Source organism: Quercus lobata, chromosome 2, assembly GCF_001633185.2.
Source record: "Quercus lobata isolate SW786 chromosome 2, ValleyOak3.0 Primary Assembly, whole genome shotgun sequence".
NCBI classification, from domain to species: Eukaryota; Viridiplantae; Streptophyta; class Magnoliopsida; order Fagales; family Fagaceae; genus Quercus; species Quercus lobata.
This window is the reverse complement of record NC_044905.1, coordinates 63,008,738-63,029,225: the sequence shown is the minus strand read 5'-3', so window position 1 is coordinate 63,029,225 and position 20,488 is coordinate 63,008,738. Positions and strand designations below refer to the sequence as shown.

At 36.2% G+C, this 20,488-nt stretch overlaps 2 protein-coding genes across 2 annotated transcripts; both read right to left on the bottom strand.

Annotated features, from left to right (window-relative positions):
• Positions 1 to 534: 534 nt before the first annotated feature.
• LOC115976138 (serine acetyltransferase 5) lies at positions 535 to 3,303 on the bottom strand. Its single transcript, XM_031097257.1, has 2 exons — positions 2,685 to 3,303; positions 535 to 1,228 (listed from the first exon to the last, which is right to left on the bottom strand). The coding sequence occupies exons 1-2, from the start codon at positions 3,024 to 3,026 to the stop codon at positions 737 to 739; spliced, it is 834 nt and encodes a 277-aa protein (XP_030953117.1). The 5' UTR covers positions 3,027 to 3,303; the 3' UTR covers positions 535 to 736.
• A 2,176-nt stretch (positions 3,304 to 5,479) lies between these two features.
• On the bottom strand, positions 5,480 to 10,130 carry LOC115976136 (protein EFFECTOR OF TRANSCRIPTION 2-like). The gene is made up of 3 exons (XM_031097256.1): positions 9,902 to 10,130; positions 8,813 to 9,181; positions 5,480 to 7,195 (listed from the first exon to the last, which is right to left on the bottom strand). The coding sequence occupies exons 1-3, from the start codon at positions 9,995 to 9,997 to the stop codon at positions 5,801 to 5,803; spliced, it is 1,860 nt and encodes a 619-aa protein (XP_030953116.1). The 5' UTR covers positions 9,998 to 10,130; the 3' UTR covers positions 5,480 to 5,800.
• Positions 10,131 to 20,488: the final 10,358 nt, after the last annotated feature.

The following is a 20,488-nucleotide window of genomic DNA, read 5'->3' as shown; positions in this document are numbered from 1 at the left end:
TAAGTTTTGAGAAACGTGTTTTAGTTTTGAGAAACGTGTTTTAGACTTTTAGTTGAATACCTGCTACAATTTCAAACTTCATGGCTTGCTACAATTTCAAATTCAGGATCTCTGACTTTATAACACGTCCTTCAAGCCCATTGAACCTATTATTTGAGTGTTTTCGAAGGAACAAAAGTTTACGAGTCCATTGAACTTATCATTCAAGTGTTTACGAAGGAACAAAAGCTTACAAATTTTTAATGTTGCTTGTAGTTTGTAGATAACATCATGAAATATAGAAAACAATTTTCATGAAATCATTCCTAATTGGATTTTTTTTTTCAGAAACAGTTCTTTAAAACATGTTTTGACTTTTGACGATGCTTCTTCATGCATTCGAGAATGGTTTACATACAATTTCAAGAAATGTCCTTATTAGATTTTGTCTAGTGTTTGGGTAAAACCTTGACTAAAAGGTGATGCCTTAATTAACCATTCAAAAGGGAAAAAAATTTGGATGGTTCTACAGGTCAGTATCACCAGTAGAATAGATGAATGATAAATTCATAGCTCAATTACAATAACCCTAAGAAGCCTGCATTTCAATCCAAAAAAATGACAAAGTTCACAAAGACAGCCTCATCCACAAGAGTCTCAGTCTCAAACCCAGCAAAATGTATTGGGGTTCAAACGAAAACAAACTGAATATGGAACTACATAACAGATTCCATGTGTCATTAACTGGAGCAAACTTTCAAATTATGTAGTCTGACCACTCAGAGATGAAAGAAGTGTGATCCATGGACTCTCCAGGCACATCCTCATGCTTTGACGGCCGCTCCTTTCCTCCCACCAGCCTCGCCGGGTTCCCTACTGCTGTTGTCCTTGGTGGCACGTCAATCAGTACCACTGACCCTGCCCCAATTTTTGCCCCCTCCCCTATCTTCACATTCCCCAAAATGGTTGCACCTGCCCCAATCAGCACTCCATCACCAATCTTGGGGTGTCTGTCTCCCCCAACCTTTCCAGTCCCACCAAGGGTGACATGATGCAAGATCGAAACATTGTTCCCAATTACTGCTGTCTCACCCACCACCACGCCAGTTGCATGATCAAACAAAATCCCTTTCCCTATCTTTGCTGCCGGGTGTATATCAACAGCAAACACATCAGCTATTCGGGAGCTAAGTGCCAGTGCTAGTGGCCGCCGTGCTTCTGTCCACAGCTTGTGAGCCACTCTGTGAGCCTAAAAAGTACATACAAAAACAAAACTACACAGCTTAAAAGATTAAATAAATTAAAAAGAAAAAGATCATTGTGATCACTCACATTCTTGAAGCAAAAAATATCATTTGCTTGATGTCCCAGAAAACGGCCATTTGGATTTTAAAACAAACCCACAAAGAAGAAAATGTATCTTTTAACAATGCACTAAACTATTAACTAACAAACCACATACTCTTTGTTGCTTCCAAACACATAGATGTCAATTAATCACTAGTATAAACTCTAAAATAAGCAAACAAAAGTGCACTGAACTTAGTTTTCTTCGCTGGTAACAATATTTATCAGAGTTTCCAACAATCTTTTCCACTATTAGCAAACATTCTTCTCTTCTACATTCTTTTCTCCACATTCTACAAACATATTAAATCTGACTAAAGTTTTTTCTACCAAGACATTTCCTCATAATAAAAAGTAGTAATTATCGTTGTAAATGAATATTAAATTTTCAAAAGACAGACATAATCTATAATTAATTAATTTAAAAAAGTTTATAATTCATTACTTCCAACATTGGGGGAGGAGGATTTGAACTTGGTTCTCCTAAGGAAAGCATTGATCTACAAGGTTATTGGCTAGTTTTAATTTACTTATATGATACAAAACCTACTCTCTCTTCTTCTTCTTTTTTGCAATTTACACCTTTAAAGTTTGTAGCAATTTTGATTTTGTCCATAAAAGTTTCAATTTTTGGATCCGTATCTTATACATCACATATTGTTCAAGTTTAAGCCCTTTCATTCATACACCATGATAAGGTGTCTATTAAGTGTCATCTCAACTCAAATCGACTTAGTTTTATAAGATCCAAAATTCAATACTGCAAGGGATAAAATGAAAATTATCCCAAACTTTAAGGATGCATATATATGTAATTAAATCCGTTATCCGATAAAAATACCTAATTGGATAAAATTTAACTACAAAATTAATTATATCCTAAAACTACAATCTTACTCAATATCATTAATATTACTATATATTTTGAAAATCTAACCGTTGGATTGCATATTCTTTACAATACATATGTCAAATTCTATATCAATAAAAAATTATTTACTATATAACTTATAAGATTATATTTTATATATAATTTTAAACTACAAAAATTTATAATTTAAATAATTTATTGATGGCATAGTTACTAATATTTAATTTTTTAGAAATTTTATGTAATCCAAATATAGATTTGTCAAAATTCATTTCTGATAAAAAAATATTGATTAAGATTATAGGCTTATGCTATATCTAATTTTAAAACTAAATTTTGTCCTACCTAATTTATAATAATTTAAAACCAATTATCATTCCTCATGTAACAAAGCGAAGCAAGATATTAAATTAATTAATGGGTTCAACTCAAAATAAATAAATAAGAGAAATGGTGAAAAAAATTTATCAAAAAAGTCTGGGGTGACCTGGCAGGACAAGAAGCCCTTATAATTGAGGAGGCAGTGGGAGTAGGAGACGCAGGCAGGGTCACGCTCGCGGGCGGCGCGTAGATCGGCGATGGCGGCGGAGCGGAGGTTGGAGTCGGAGGAGAAGGCGTTGAGGAAGAGGTCGTAGAGGAGAGTGGAGAGGAGCGTGGAGGAGCAGAGCTTGTTGCCGAGGTGAAACGACAGCGATCTGTCCAACGACGAGTGCGACAGTATCGTCGAGTACAGGTAGCTCGCCAGCGCTGGCTCCGCCTCCGCGTCTCGCTTCGCCTCCGCCTTTATGTGATTCCAAACCCACGCGTCCTCCTCCTCCGTCGCCGGCATATCGTTTTTTTTTTTTTTTTGATTTTGATTTGATGATACTGTTAAAGACTGTAGTGTGCGTTGTGTGTACGAGAAATTTTGATTTATCTCTAAATGAATGGCTGGTTAATTTAAAGGAATGTCGAAATTTTGGATTTGACTTTCGAGGGGTTCAGGCATTACCACTGGCAGTTGGATACGCCAAATGTAAGCTCTAATTTACCATTCAGCCCAAAAGCAGCTCAGTGCCGGGCCGGTAAACATGGGATATGCCAAATTTTTTGGGCATAGTAGCAACTTTTCGATATCAGAAATTATTATTTTAATGATACTGTAACTATTTTTTAAAAATATCACAAATTATTATTTTAATGATACTGTAACTATTTTTTAAAAATATCTGATGGTACTGTAGTGATTTTATATTATTTTAATGAATAGATAAGAAAATAAAAGTTGAAATATTGAGTATATTGTAAAATGGTATGGAATAATTGATAAAATAAATTTTTAAGATAATAAAATAGAATAGTCTGAAAATAATGGATGTGAATGCTCTTACGAGGTGAGGGTTTGCTATGGCAATTTGGTAGCTTCTGCTGATGCCATGTGTAAAATAAGACTAATATTTATAGGACCAATCTAATACATTATAAAATTTGACATTGCCCAAGGCGTTGTAGTTGAATTGATATCATTTCATATACAAAGTGTTTGGAGATCTATAAATAAAAGGATTCAAGTTGCGGATTAGTAGCATGTTATAATAATCTCTCAAAAAAATATTTCGACATTAACGGGTGCACAAAGATATTGTAGACTAGAGGGATTTTTTTTAAAATAACTATAAAACACAAACTATATTATTAGTTAAGCAACGTTTGAAACTAATTTGGTTTCTAACAATTCGAATCCAGAGGACTCGATTTTCATCTCCACGTAGACCTGGAAATCGAGTCCATTAGACTTGGTTTCTGTACATGGAAATCGAGTCTAATGGACTCGGTTTCTCTACATAGAAATCGAGTCCATTAAACTCGATTTCCGTTCATAGAAATCGAGCCCGTACTCGGTTTTCTTCATTCAACACACGGACATGAAATCACCAAGGAAGAACACGTGAATGAACACTTACATGCTCTGTTTTACTCTCCACAAAACAGAGCATGTGAGTAGAGATTTGGTCACAAAGAAACCAAGTCCGTCTCCAGCAATCGGCCATTCCACTGCATCTGATCTCTCAGCAGGCCAATGACAGGTATTCCGAGTTTTTGACAGCCCAGTCATCGATACAGGAATGACAAATCCATCCCAAATGCAAGTTGCAAGCTCCACTGGAAAATTATGCAAAAATCAATTTTGACACAGCCATTTTTGTAGGTGATAATAAGTCAGGTATTGGGGTCGTAATTAGAGACAAAAATAGTCTTGTTATTGCCTCGTGTTCTCAGGTGCTGCAACATGCTTATAGCAGCAATGAAATTGAGGCTTTGGCAGGCTCTTGTTATTGTGTTTTTCAAGAAGCCCGAATTTTTTCCTTGCATGTCTGGATATGAAAATGAAAAAATATTTATATATATTTGAAAGGGTACAATATAAAAAGAAATTCTTAATCTCTACTCACATGCTCTGTTTTGTAGAGAGTAAAACAGAGCATGTGTGTTCATTCACGTGTTCTCTTCCTTGTTGTTTTGAATGAAGAAAACCGAGTACTTGGGGCTCGATTTCCATGTACAGAAACCGAGTCCATTAGACTTGATTTCCATGTACAGAAACCGAGTCCAATGAACTCAATTTCCAGGCCTATGTGGAGATGAAAATCGAGTCCCCTGGACTCGAATTGTTAGAAACCAAATTAGTTTCAAACGTTGTCTAACTAATAATATTGTTTGTGTTTTATAGTTATTTTTTAAAAAAACCCTAGACTAGACATAACGAGTTGCAGAGCAAATTTAGTTTATTTTTACACTGAAATTTTTAATGGATGCCCTTGAATATAAAAGGCGTACAAGCCTCTTGTTTAATTTGAAAAATGCAGTTGGTAGATAATTATTGTACCAACACAAACATAATTTTTTCAGCAAAAAAAAAAAAAAACAAAAAAAAACAAAAACATAATTTTTAAAAAGATAAATCTTGGCTACAAAATTCGTTGCAACAAGCTAATCAACAATAGAAAAATGACATATGTTCACTAATTTAACCATATTTAAGTGATTGTAAGTGTAGACCTTAGTTACAATCAAGTTTGTGATCATGCTATGTCTTAAAAATAATTTTTTATTAAATTATTGCAAAATGAACTTATAACGTGCATGCATATCAAACCGTAAATCCACTAGGTAAATAAAATAGTACAATCATTCCCCAAACTTCTAAAAGATAAACTACAAATTACACATTATTTGGGTTGCTAGATTCCTGCAAAACCTATACTTTTTTCTCTTTAAATTTTAAGTAATGGGATTATAACATAGGATACAACAGTGAATTTTTAAATAAAATTATTAGAAACATATGATACAACAGTGAAGGGTTACATTCTTTCTTCCAAAAATAAAAACAGCGAGGGTTACAAGGCATCTAAGGATACAATACAAAGAGCTACAGCATATTACATAGGAGTATAAATTTAGCGGGGACATCCATGTATAAAACCAGGATCTCAACCTACGATAATAGGTTCTGGCTAAGCAAACTGTTTTAGAAGCATTGTGCAGGACATCAACAAACACTCTGAAGTGTATGTATCTCTAATTTATGGAATTTCTTCTCAAGAATTGAATCATTTACTCTCAAAAATAGAAGGAACTACCAGCTCTTTTGCCTTTGTGCTGCCAACACCTTTTGTTTCCTTCCACCAGTTGCCTTCTGCACAGAGAACCATCATGACAGGTTGCTCCACATGTGGTGGAATTGCCATATTTGTAGTCATTGTAAGTGCTTAATTTTGAACATGTGAGTGAATTTATCCCTGAGTCAAACCCAGAGAAGGAACTACCGGCTCTCATGCCTTCGTGCTGCCAACACCTTTTGTTTCCTTCCACCGGTTTCCTTCTGCACAGAGAACCATCATGACAGGTTGCTCCACATGTAGTGGAATTGCCATATTTGTAGTCATTGTAAGTGCTTAATTTTGAACCCAGGCCTGATACATGGGACTTATCTTCTGCTTCTAACTTCGACGCTAACCCATTAACTTTCAACCATTTGTGTTCCTCACACCTTACTCTTCCTCTAGCAGGTTGTCTTGTACAGTAAGCCCCAGAACCTAAATCCACCCCACATATAGTTTCGTAGCCTTTGCTGACAACAAGTTTCTCCAAGGAAACTCGAGGTTGCACTATTCCAGGTTTGCACATTGCAGATGAATTCTGGTTGTAAGATAAGGCATCATGACAGCTGGAATCCAAATCCACATCATGATCATATTGTGATTTTCCTTCTGTAACTGACTCAGAAATGGACCTACATATTCTCATGCCTTTATGATCATCACACCTTTTCCTCCCTTTAGCTGGTTGCCTTGAACAAGGAGAGCCATTATTCAAGGGAACTCCACATATAGGGGTAAAACTTTCACTAAGAGGACATTTAACAGGAACAGGTTGAAGCTCTGTTGTGCCATCGCTGAAATTTTGTGCACCGTCACTGCCACTCTTTCTGTCAGCAACAGTACTGAAATCTGAGCCTACAATGCTCTTTGGGTTCCCTTCTGCAACCACCTTTGGGATGGACATATTAATCCTCATCCCTTTGTGTTCAGCACACCTCTTTCTTCTTTCAACTGGTGGCCTTCTACAAACAGAGCCATCACCTAAGGACGCCCCACAAAAACTAGTGTTGTCCTCAATAACACCAATTCTATCAAGTACTAGCCGAGGCTGAGATCTGCCAAATTTGAAAACTCGAGATAGGAAATTGTAGCTCTCTTCATCAGCATAAGTACTCAATTTGTTCTCTGGTAAGGGCAGCTTGCTTGCTTTGATTCTGATGCCCACCTGCTTCTGACTAAATGGTAGAAGTTTTCTGACAATATTAGGATATCTGGTAGTGCCTGAAGCAATTTTGTTAAGTTTCTGAAGGATATCATCTGGGCGTCGTGCACCATTAATGCTTGTGTTCCACGCATAATCAAATCTGTTGAGGAGCTGAGCTTCTGTTTTCTCAGCATCCCCCTTGCTTTCCATCTGTTCAACAAGCAATAAAGGAAAAAGAAGAGGTTATATTGAAATGTTCATATTACAGTCAAAATTTTTATCAGACCACATACAGCCAGGCACATATTTGTCAACTTTTCCTTTAGACCACCCCCTCCCAAAAACAACCAAAACAAAACAAAAACAAGAGATTATCAAATAAATAGATAAGTGGAGAATAAATAAATAAATAAAATTTATTGATATTCCTCTAACAATTATGGAAACTAGTAAGTTATCCGTTCAATGTACGGATAATGTTGTAATGTTTTATGTAAGATGGTTTTGAAGAATGTTGTATATGTAGTATAGCATAATTGTTATAGAACTTTATTAGTAATGAGTTCATCATAAAAAGAAACAATTATAAATTACACACATCCATTATAATTATTCCATTGAAGTAAAAAAAAATAAAAAATAAAAAACGACAACAACAACAACAACAACAACAACAACTTTGGAGGAATATTATAGAATAAAAGTTTATATAAAATGTATCTTTCTCTTTCTCCTCAAATTCTAAAACAAAATACAAATCTCAAACACCCACAATCAATCACATCATTTACAAAACCCACAAATCCACAATGTCTAACCTTGACATCAAAATCGTAATTGCCGTTGTCACTCAATGTAAAATGCAAGCCCCCTTCCTTGATTGTAGCCAACTCATACGGGTTAGGATTAGATGAAACAACAATGTTAGAGCTATGTAGGTGTTGTTGAAAGGTTGAAGATAAATGACATCATTTTTGGTCTATGTGTATTTGACATGGGATGGTATGAAGGGCTATGGGTAGATATATATATATATATATATATATAAAATGGGTAGAAGTGCAAGGGGTGAAAATGATAAATTAAAATGCAAAGAATTTTGTGCGCATGTGTGAGGAATGAAAAGTCTTGAAACATTGAACCAATGAAACAAAAATCAATATTTAATTTGTTCTTATCCCTAATGTGGCACTTAAGAATATTTCAATTCTTTTTGCATAGAATGCATCACTTAACAGAACCTCATGCTTTCCCACATGAGTTCTCTGCTATTATATATATATATATATATATATATATCGATGTTCTGCATCACTTAAGGAAGAAAATAAAAGCTGTGAAACTTTCTCTAAAACAACATTTGCAGCGCCTCACACAAGTTACTTTACATATTCTCACTAAGTTAATTCCAAAATATGTTGTGTGAATGCAAAGAGAACAGCCACTTTAAAATTTTCCCTCACCCAAGGGTACCACTAGTCTCAGTCGGTATTGGCAAGAGGCCATCAGCATGAAATACATCAGCAAAAGTACAGTTGGTAACAACATTGAAGAATGGTAACCAGAAACTTTAATGACACCTCATACAACAGAGTCAGTAACGCCGTAACACAATGGCATTTCTAGTAGCTGATCACACACAATGGACTGTTTCAATATCAAAATCTTCCTAAGGGGTGAAGCTTATGATCAATCAGCATATACAGTGGGGCCTATTCTCATGATCTCATCTAGCTTTGTAAACTCATTCTGTTCACAAGATACCCTTCATTTTTCTAAAAAATGCAGTGCCGAGTAATAGAATTAACACAAGAAAGATGTACTTACAGGAGCCCATCTAAAAACAATGGGGTAGCCTCTTGACAATATCTCATCAAACAATCCAAGCCGTTTTTGTAGAGACACATTCTTAGAGTCATTTGCGCAACCATTTGCATAGCCATTTCCCAAATGAGCACCTGTCCGTGCATACCGCTGAAGTCGCGTCCTAACATTGTCAGACTGACCAACGTAAACCACTACTAACCGGTCCGGATCAAGCTTGCCAACCTCACGCCCTAACCCGGTCTGAGATACAGCAATCCCAAGCTCATATATTCCTGAACCAGAACTTTTAGGCAGGTTATGAACTCTGTACCTTGCAGCCCCTTCCTTTCCCAGTGAATAGTCTTCCCAATCGGAAGGACCAACAAGAACCTAAAAGTTGAAACACAAACAATAGCCCAAAATGAAAATAATATACCCAAAGGAGTTACCTACACACATGGATTGAAAAAAGGAACACTAGAATCCATGGAGGGCATTATAGAAATGTGGAGTCTTTGTTTGAAGGACAAATCTGCTATTCTAAATCCAACAAAGCAAACCCCATTTGTCAAAAATGGGGCTTACCCTTTTCTGAATTTTCCCAGTGAAGCAATTTTCCTCTATATTATTTGCTGAATTGTAGCTCTAAAAGATTATGCTTGCAATTTTTTTACAGCTTGTACAGGTTGTAAACTTGTACCAAGCACTGTCACTATACTCATATTTTCCGCTAATAAATTCATTCCTCAAGAGAAATAATAAGAGTTATATAGTAAAAATTCAAACTAGCATATGGTAATGTCCATCATGGTAAAGTTACCAACTTGTTAGATCATATTAAAGGGGGAAAAATTTGAATTCCTAGAGAATCAAAGTAAAAAAATAAAAAAAGTAATTTTGAACATGCTAGGGCATAAAAGTGTGAATAAATAAGCACAGAATCTGCAAGCAGATACGCGTGAATCGACTCCCAGGAATTGAAACGAAAATTTCGGAGATTATTAACACTGATTCACATCTGATCACACTCGGCAAGTCAAACCCAATAAAAACGCACATATATATATATATATATAGAGAGAGAGAGAGAGAGAGAGAGATTGGGCTTGCCTTCCAATTGGAGAAGACGGAGTCGTGCTTGGTGCGATTACAGTCCTCCCTCTTTAACCTGGTGGTGAGAGAATCGCTGCTTGCTGTGGCAATCATTTTCCTTTTGGTTTTGGGCTTTTAGCCCTACCTGAATCAATTTGACCGTTAATCACGCCCTTTTTTATAGCGCTACTGCGCTACCGTTTAATTTAAGGACTTCAGTCGAACCTAGGCTAGGCTACACTACTGAGTACTGACTACACTAATATGTCAAGTATAAAATAAATATTTCTCAAATATCATGAAAATTGATAAATGATAAATTAGTTGAATTACTTTAGATTATGCGCTTTGACCGTGGGATGAGTTTTTTTTTTTTTTTTTTTTGGATAAGTTCGCTTTGAGGACATGGATTAGTAAAAGAGTCTCATATTTTGTAAGCATATTTTGTAAGCATATTAAGTGGAGTTGGAGATATATTTTTACCAAATTATTCTCAAGTTTTTTTCCTATTAAATCTAAGGTTTATGAGTATTTCTGAACCATATAAAACTCTCGTCCAAAGAGGGGAATCCTCTTATAAATAGTATAGATGATGAAAATCTATTGCGTAAAACCAATTTTTCTTCTCAAACATAAATTAAAATTATGAGAAATGATTAAAGTGATCTAAACTAAATGATTAAATGTATTTTTAATTTTTAATAATATAAACTTAACGAATAAAGTGGGTTTCAATTAACTCAATTGGTGTGTCTTGGTCCAATGATAAACAACTATCATCAGGTTCGGACGTTATAAGTTAAAACTCTCTTTAAAAAATTAATTGAATAAGAAATCTTAAGTATATAAAATAAACGCGCAAAAAGATCATCCATGTGATGTAAGTCAAAAAAATGTGACCGACCCAATCTTATCCAAAGGTCAGAAGTGATTTCCAACATATAAGTGGTCAAATGATGGGTTTATAGTGTTAATATTCTTGAGTGGTCAGGATAAATAAAATGTTAACGGACTAATCTAACCTGATTATTTAATAGAATGCTATCTTAATAACTAGCTTCTTATAATTTAATTCATAGCCCTAATCCTCCAAGTAGTTGCTTCCTTACCATTCTACCTTTCACAATCTGAATTTTAATTTTATTAAAATAAAAATTAAAAAAAAAATCCCATCAAAGAATATCAAAGCCTCTCTCTCTCATAGAAGCTCGAAGCTAGAAGCTACATGAGTTGTTTAGATTAAAGAGGTAGCACTTGGCCTATTTAAAAAGTAATATGGTTTGTTTAGATTATTCATTAAGTTATCACCATAAAAAAAATAATAAATAAATAAAATTCAATGGTATGTTTCAAAAAAAAAAAAAATCGATGGTACTCCTTTATCTTTTGTAATATAGTACACAATAGTGTATTTTTTAATGTCTACTAATTTTTTTTTTTTTTGAATTAATATAAACAAAAGATTGAGATTAAAATGCTTGGAATATATGATTGTGACCATGGCGGATACTGTACTTCAAAGATATTGTAAAAGAACGCAACAATAAAAACATATACTCATAAATGGTCATGTAAACTACGTACCCTATAATAAGTTAGAGAGTATTCCTTCAAATCATTTTGAGGAAAATATTTGTCCTTTATCTTATTATTATGTCTGTGCAATTCACTGCTTAATTATAAATCATACCTAAACTAAAGAAAATATTTCAATAATATAATTAAAATTGAATAATTAAATAAATAGTAAAATAAAAACACTAATAATTAAATTATATGAAAAATCGCATCATGCAAGTCTAAGTGGTGTTTATAAAAACTAAATATTATGATTAGATTATAAAATAATTGAAAATAAATAATGAAAAATCCTTTAAAATTTTGAAAATTTTTCAAGTCCATGGTTTTAATTAATTAAATTTTTTTATAAAAATATTTAGAGTTTAATTTGAAGCAATTCAAAATTGTAAGGCTTCTAAGCTGGCTTCCAAATCGTGGACTCTAAGTCTTGAATATCTCAAAATATCTCCTCCCTACTCACTTACAGGTTTTCAATTAAGGGGCACAAATTCGTAAAATAAAAACTCACAATTTAAAACCTCTCACTAAACTCACATTCTTAACTTATAATCTTCTTATCTCTTATAATTTTTGAAATTTAAACAGACACATTTTATTTTCTTCCTCATCTCTTTTCCTTTTCTAAATTTAAACAGACACTATTTTTTTTTTTTTTTTATCTTACTTCTTCTACATTCTCTTTTATTTTGAACAGAAAAATCTCTGGGCATTCAGTAAACTCAAATTCGGCACAAATTTTTAGTGCACAATAGTCAATTCAAAGGTATGTTCCTTAATACAGAACTTGATTCCATTATGTGAAACTTAAACATCTCACACCTCCTTATTCCACATATTGAACAGAGAAATCACCACTGAGAGTTTCAGCACAGTAAGACTACTTTAATAAAACACCACATCATCAATCAAAAGGTATATTCTATCAAGTTTTCTTCATCATCTTACATATTTAATTTATGATTGTAATTTTCTTTTTAATGCAACAATTCTTTCACTTTTGTAATTTAATTAGGTTTTCATGATCGATTGGGTAAGCTCTCTCTATATCTTCTTTTTTGGTTTCAACAAAATGATAATAAAATCGGTTTATTGTTCTTTTCTTTCCTAATGTTTCTAAAATAGATGAATGGAAAATTATGATACTAAACTAAAATTTTTTTTTTTTTTTAAAAGCCTCAAATATCAATGGTTGTACTTGTAATGATGATTGTTCATTATATCCACAATATTTTTATAACAAATCTTAAGTAACAAGTTGTTAGAAGTGGTTATGGGTGGGTAAAAAAAGTAATTTAAGTTGTAAATTTAAATTAGAACTGTGGGGGAAGATCCACCATCAAGCATTTTGTTCGCTTTGGGGCCGAAGGACCCGCACGGCTTTGTTCTTTGCGAGTGACGTGAGCAGTTTTTGAGACTTGCTCTCACATCGAAGAAAGATACGCCCCACTCATGCCTTATAAGCCTTAGTTGAAGGTAAGAGTGTACTACTACAACACATGTGTTGATCAAATGAAGGCGAGGGTCTCTTGCCTTTATCTGGCACTTTGGCTCTTGGAAGCTGGACGAGATTGGAATGTAATCTAAAATCAGATGGGCCGCTCTGAGTTGACCGTCCGTGTGAACGAACACCTCAACCTTCAATATCTTGTCCAATCTTGACTTATTGACAAGGTTGAGGTTGGGAATGGCGGTGCGCTTGTCTGTACAACCACTGGAACACAAGACAAACATCGTTAAAAACAAAAAAAAGAAAGGAAGAGTACAAATCAACAAAAGAACTCAAACCACAAGCATGTAGATAAGTTAATAGGAATTTAGCAAAACATGTCAAGGGATGAAGGGGTGATTTTCGAGTAGTAAACCTTGACCTAAATTCCCACCTGGTTTCCCATCTTTTGTTAGGCAGGGGAGGCCATCGTGTCATTCCCCGGAGATGATCAAGAAATCCTTATTCATACTTGTAGGGGTGATAGACCAAGGGGCCTATACCAATGTATATGTTGGGCTAGGGGCCCAGTCCAAGGAAGAACTCCTCCTCGGCCAAGCAAGGCCGAGGACAAAGGGGATGGTCTGCCATTAAGAGTGACACTTCGGACCATTCCATGGAAGAGGATAAGTATTAAGAAAGAAAAGGACAAAAGAAGACACGAAAATATCTAAGAGAAAGCTACTACTATTGCATTAAGTGCTCTGCAACTCACTGAACCTTGCTTTTGAGCATTTACAACCACTCCCAACGACTCTGGGAAGGGCTGATGGGACAAGTATCAGCACTACCAACCTAAATCTACACGTGGACGGTGGAAATGGGAGGAAGATAGTATAAAATAGAGGGGGGGGAACAAACGATATATGAGAAGGATCAATCTCCTCGAATTTATCCGAGGACGTCTCTTCCTAGTAAATCTATGTTATCTTTCTTTCTTTATCATCAAGACCTGTTGGTAAATTGTCTGATTCGCTAAGATCCAAGTTTCCAACCCATTATCTACAAATTCATTGTATTGAGCTCATTGGATCAAGACTCCATACAATTTAGGCTTGGGCCCCAAAATTGTAACCCTACAATTGGCGTCGTCTATGGGAAACCTGGTTCTAAGCGAGTTAAACGCTCAACCTACCGAGGCGATGCAGCGATATATCGACCATTGGTGGAGGAGACCATTTTGGCCATGGCATATGCCATGCAGAAGATTGCTCCGTACGGAACTATATTGGAGGCTTTTAATATCAAATATATATCTCGTGCCCCCGTCATGGGGCAGGTTCTCACAGACCTGGTGGCTGATATCGCTGAACCTTCGCTAGTTGAAATGACAGAAGCATAGCACATAGGTGGAAAATTAGTTGACACAGCCTCGCTGCGTGCGATCCTTTATTCAGAATGGTACATGTTGATGGCACTACAAAGTGCTTAAATATCTGAAGTAGGGCTAGTTCTAAATATCTCCTCAAAGTGCTTAAACAAAACCTAGCGCATGCCTGAGTCCTCGAACTAGATGTTTGGGGAAATTAACACTAGAATATCTCTTCAAAGTACTTAAACAGAACCTAGCGCATGCCTGAGTCCTCAGACCAAATGCTTGGGGGAAATTAACACTAGGATATCTCTTCAAAGTGCTTAAACAGAACCTAGCGCATGCTTGAGTCCTTGGACCAGACGCTTAAGGGAAATTAATGCAATGACATCATCATAAATTTTGAACAGAACCTTAGTACACGATGGTTCCCTCGGATCACTTACTTAAAATTCCACATTTTTTGATGATTGCATTGATTGTAGTATGGAGCACACAGTTATTTTCCTGATTATTTCTACATAGTTAGCTTATTTAAATTTAGCAATTGGGTGCCACTGTTAGTTCTGATAAAGTTTGGGTGACAACTTTTCGTTATCATCAACAACATCAATTCTAAGTCCCATTTGAGGGAAAACACCAACACACCCATTCATGATATAATTATTCTAGAAAAGGAAAGATTCATAAAGTAAAAGTGCAGCTTTTTTTTTAATTAAATAAAGGAAAAGTACATCATATACAAAATGGCTTATGTAAGCCTGTTTCAAAAAATGACAATAAAAAAATTTTAAAAAAAAAAAAATGAACTCATAGGAATGGTAGATCCACAAAATTTAAAAAAAAAAGAACTCACAGTATGGATAGTACTGGCGATGAGAAAGAAAAGGAAGCATGGATGGTACCAGTGATGAGAAAGAAGAAGAGGCGGGAACGCTTGATGGACCCCTCTTCTCCTAGCTACAAGATGTTCTGCTATCAAGGCTGAGAAACAGGTGAGACCCAGACTTTGTCGCACCAAAAATCTGATGCGAGCTACACCTGCTTCGGGTCTTGGGTGAAGGAGAAGGGATTTCTTTCTTGCTCAATTGAAAGGAAGGAACGTCTTTGGCCTCTGCTTCCCTTGCCTTAAATGCGTTATCCAGGATCTTGGCGGCATCCTTGGTTTTTGAGGAGGGCTTGGTTTCCTTGCCCTTACCTTTATCCTTAGCCACCTCATTCCTTAGACTTTGATCACCATCTTGGTGGGGTCCCTGGGAATGCCTAAAGGATTAAGAACTTGAGGTTCCTATAGAACTCAAGGATCTGTAAATGAAGAAGAATGATTCCCCCAAAGGTGTCTTATATAGAAGGCAAAATCTGGTAGAAATTAATACGCCTGAGTTTCAAAGAAAGAGTTACGAGTGAGATAAATTCCGCTCAATTTCCAAAGAAGTCTTTAATCATTGGATCTGCGTCACTTTGTAAAGACCTTAATGAAGGCGCGCCTCGTGTACCGAAACATCAGTAACGCAACTTGGATAAACTAAAAATATCTTGCAGTAAAAAATGGTGTGAAATTGGAGCGAAGGGGCTTTTATCACATCGAGATCCTCCTTTCCTCCCAGGGAGAAGAAAAGAAGAATCCCGAAGGGCTATTGTAGAGGTGACAGACCAGGGGGCCCATAACAATGTATATGTTGGGCCAGGGACCCAGTCCAAGGAAGAACTCCTCCTCGGTCAGGCAAGGCCGAGGACAAAGGGGATGGTCTACCATTAAGAGTGACACTCTGGACCATTCCATGGAAGAGGATAAGTATTAAGAAAGAAAAGGACAAAGGAAGGCACGGAAATATCTAAGAGAAAACTGCTACTATTGCATTAAGTGCTCTGCAACTCACTGAACCCTGCTTTTGAGCCTTTACAACCACTCCCAACAACTCTGGGAATGGCTGATGGGACAAGTATCAGCACTACCAATCTAAATCTACACGTGGATGATGGAAATGGGAGGAAGATAGTATAAAATAGAGGGGGGGAACAAACGATATATGAGAAGAATCAATCTCCTCGGATAAAATTCGAGGACGTCTCTTCCTAGTAAACCTGTGTTATCTTTCTTTCTTTATCATCAAGACCTGTTGGTAAATCGTCTGATTCACTAAGATCCAAGTTTCCAACCCATTCTCTACAAATTCATTGTATTGGGCTTATTGGACCAAGACTCCATACAATTTAGGCTTGGGCTCTAAAATTGTGACCCTACAATACCCTTGTTGGATTTTGGGAGGCATGAGATAAGCTTGACCTCAGGGTGCCTAGTTTTAAGATAGTACCCTTGCCCCTTTAAGTGGTAGAGATTGTAAACCTAATTGACGTCGTGGTGAGTGAAATTTAAGCCCATTCTCTCGTTAAGGGCATTTACACTACCTAAGATTCTGAACATGTTTGGTGCACACTGGGTGCTAACTTATGGGTCCTAAGGTAGTCCCTAGTAACTGTACCCATAGGGATCCTCATCCCTCCTTCTATAAAGGCAATCATTGGGATTACTGCCTCTCCCTCTTGCCTCTCCTCATGCCATTGCCCTTCCTTACAATACCTGATGGCAACTCCTAACAGGATCCTATATCGAGCCCTAAAGCTCTCTAAACCTTATTGGGAGTTCGCCAAATAGGCGAATCTACCCATTCCTAAGTAAGGTTTGGAGGTACTAAGAAGATAGAGAGGAGTAAAAGGAGCCGAGGAGAAAGAGACACAAAGAAAAGTGAGATGAGTAAGTAAGGGTAACTTGGCAGGTTTAGTTTATAAGTGCTAAAGTGAGATGAGTAATAAATTTGGTCAGTATTTAAATCAAAAGAAGAGTTACAAGTGGGAAAATTCCTGCCCGTGTTCTAGCAAAATCCTCAGCCGTTGGATCCGCATCGCACCGTAAAACGTGGGGAACATGGAGCTGCCATAATTTAATGAAGGCGTGTCTTGGATACCGAAGCGTTAGGAGCGTGTCTTGGGCAGTTGAAAAGATGCTTGAGCAGATAGGGATGAGATGCAATAAGATACGGACAATTGTGGTCACATCGAAATCTTTCTTTCTTCCCAAGGAGCCAGAGAGCAGAATTTCGAGGAGCTATTGTAGGAATGTTAAGCCCAGTAATATATATGTCTATGTGTACATTGGGCCAGAGGTCCAATCCGAGGACATGAAGTAATTCGAGGAGGGGTGAACATAATCAGAGGAGTTCGTGTTAGTAAGTGAAGAGGTTAGTTTTGATCATATAGGTCCATGAGGATGGTCCAAGGATGAATCTCTCCCCAACTGAGCAAAGCCGAGGTCCGAAGTGGTGGTCTACTGTCCAAGGCAGCGTTCCAAGAGATTCTATTAATTTGGATAAGCATCATAGAAGCACAAAATAGAGGGAAGTCCTAAAATATCTAAAGGAAAGCATCGCATTAAATGCTCTATAGCTAAATTTTTTGCTGCAATAATATGAAGAAAACCCCTAAACAGTATTGCCTTAGCTACCCCAACTCACAAAGGGCCTGAGATGGTGTCCGATGGGACAAGCACTCAAGTAGTGGCTTAAATAATCAACAAGTGGAGGGTTAAGATCGTCTAAAGAGAACTATATAATGTAAGAGACCCTCCATGGAAAATGGATCGAGGAATAGAAAAAGAAACACTGTAGTAATCAAAAACTGAACTTGTAATCAAACTTGAGAATCAATATATAAGAATTGATCTTCTTAGACTGTGCCGAGGACAGTTTTCTTTAGATTTAACTAGTCAATCTTCATTTTCTTGTCATCTGAATCCATTTTGCCTGTTGTCTGATTCATTAAAACCCAGTTTTCCAACTCACTCTCTACAAATTCATTGTATTGGGCTTTTTGGGTCTAAGCTAATTTATTCTTTGGGCTAGGGACTCAAATCTGGTCCTTACAAGAACCAATATAACAAATTACCAATTATTATTTGTTGTGAAAGTATTGTAAAAATGTTGTGAACATAATAGTCATGTTAATTTGTTTAATGTTGAAAACTTACTAAAAAGCTTAGAAAACTCTTTAGGCTCTGTAACTCAATGGCATGTACAATTTGAAGTTACTCTCTCCTTTAAAACCAACTCACCTGTGGGTTTCTCTTGAACAAGCCTTGGCACATTACTAGGCTTTGAATAAATGTTGTCTTTGAGCTGATTCTAGGCCTTACAGATCTGGATATCTTCTAATAAACCTTAAGTCTATGGGACAGCCAAAATACGAAAATATCTATCATTCCTCTTTAAACTTCTCGTTTTAAATAGTCACAGCTTGTGTGGTTTTTTTTTTTTTTTTTTTTTTTATTTTTTAATTAGGTTAAATTGTAAACTACACCCCCTAAAGTTTGGGGACAAAATTTGGCAACAAACTTGGTTGTAGATGAAGGCTACAACTCCACTCAATATAAATATATAAATATATATATATATATATATATATATACTATTGGATGTGAATTTTGACAAACCTACCATTGAATTACATTTTCTTCTTATATCCTTAATGATTGCAAAATTTCAAGAAGACAAAAAATCAATAACTATGTATTCAATCAAATGTTTAAATTTTGAATTTTTGTAGTCTAAAATTATACATAAAAAATAAGTTCATGGATCAAATAGTAAATAACATTGGATTGGCATGAAATTTGACATGTGTTTTAAGAACATAAAGAATATGCAATGCAAAGATTAGATTTTCAAAATATATAGTCATATTAATTTCTCAGCGTAAATGCACTTTTAGTCCCTACATTTTGACTTTTTTCCATTTTAGTCCCTATATTTTATTTTTTTCACTTTTAATCCTTAAATCAATTTACGCGTTCCATTTAAGTCCTTGAAGCTACCTTCCGTCACTAATCTAACGGGCAAACTAACAGATGAACAAAATAATAATAAAAAAATTTACTGTAGCATGCCACATCAGATTATAATTTAAAATATTTATTTTTCAATTTTAACAAAAGAAAAAATATGAGTTGCCCAAATCTAGGTTCATCCTCAACAAGAAGACCAAAGAACACAAACCCAGATTTTAAACATAACAACACATGCCCAGATTTTCTTGCATTTTTCTTGCATTTTCTTGCCCTTTCTTGTCAACCAAACACAAACACAAATCAATCTCTAGCAAGAACACAAATAGGGATGGCAATTTAGATCCGACCCGCGGATACCCGGCCCGGTCCGACCCTAATGGGCCGGATTTTACCCGGTCCGATAAAGAATAGGGTCGGGTATGGGTTTTTAAAAAAAAACCCGAAGCGGGTCCGAGTCGGGTCCGGGTTTTATTAAAAAAACCCGAAACCCGACCCGATTAAGACCCGGTTATATTATATATTAAAATTACTAGATTACCCTCCTATATATATATATATATATAGTTAAACCCTAAAATTTCATTTTCTCTCCTCAGTTCAGCCTCTCACGCCTCTCATCTCCTCAGCTCTCTCAATCACTGCCTCTCATCTCTTCATCTCTCAGTGATCTCACACGCACAGCCTGTGACAGCCACAAGCCGTATGTATAGCGTGATGAACATCACGAACTCATCAGAAAAAAGCTAGCAGGACTCCCGTTTCTGACCGATGGAAGTACCGATACCAGAATAGCTAAAGATCCTCGCCGTTCCGACAGATTTAAGAAGGGAAGGAGGCTGTTTCGTCCTCGCCGTTCCCGTTTCTCTCAAGTCTCAACTTCGTTTCGTCATCGCCGTTGCCGATCTCGCAGTGTCTCCATTTTTTTTCTTTTTTCTATTTTTTTTTTCTGGGTTCAGTTCGCCTCAATCGTGTGAATTTGTGTTTGTGCTTATGATTTCTGAAAGGGAAAAATGAAAATCATAGATCTGAAAATTTTGTGGTGAAAATGTAGATCTGAAATTTGTGTCTGTGATTTCTTTGTTTGTGTTTGTGATTGTGTTTGGATCTGTGTTTCTGTTTGGATTTGAAATTTTTTTTTTTTTTTTTTTGTTGGGCCACGAATTGGGCCCAGTCCTTTAACGGGGCCCGTGGGGCCCGGGAAAAAAATCCGCTTAGTTAACGGGCCGGGTCCGGGCCATGGGTCTTGGCCCGCGGGTCGGGTCCGGATATAGAAAAACCCGGCCCGAACCCGACCCGTTGCCATTCCTAAACACAAACACAAACCTAGCAGCAAATCTTCTCAGATTTTCTCAAACCACAAAACCCAGATATACAAAATCTCAACTC

Excerpts from the sequence above, each read along its gene's own strand:
- LOC115976138 (XM_031097257.1), bottom strand. The coding sequence starts at position 3,026 with ATGCCGGCGACGGAGGAGGAGGACGCGTGGGTTTGGAATCACATAAAG. Across the intron at positions 1,229-2,684 it reads AGGGCTTCTTGTCCTGCCAG|GCTCACAGAGTGGCTCACAA; the intron begins GTCACCCCAGAC and ends TGTACTTTTTAG.
- LOC115976136 (XM_031097256.1), bottom strand. The coding sequence starts at position 9,997 with ATGATTGCCACAGCAAGCAGCGATTCTCTCACCACCAGGTTAAAGAGG. Across the intron at positions 9,182-9,901 it reads CCGTCTTCTCCAATTGGAAG|GTTCTTGTTGGTCCTTCCGA; the intron begins GCAAGCCCAATC and ends TTCAACTTTTAG. Across the intron at positions 7,196-8,812 it reads TTGTTTTTAGATGGGCTCCT|ATGGAAAGCAAGGGGGATGC; the intron begins GTAAGTACATCT and ends CTTGTTGAACAG.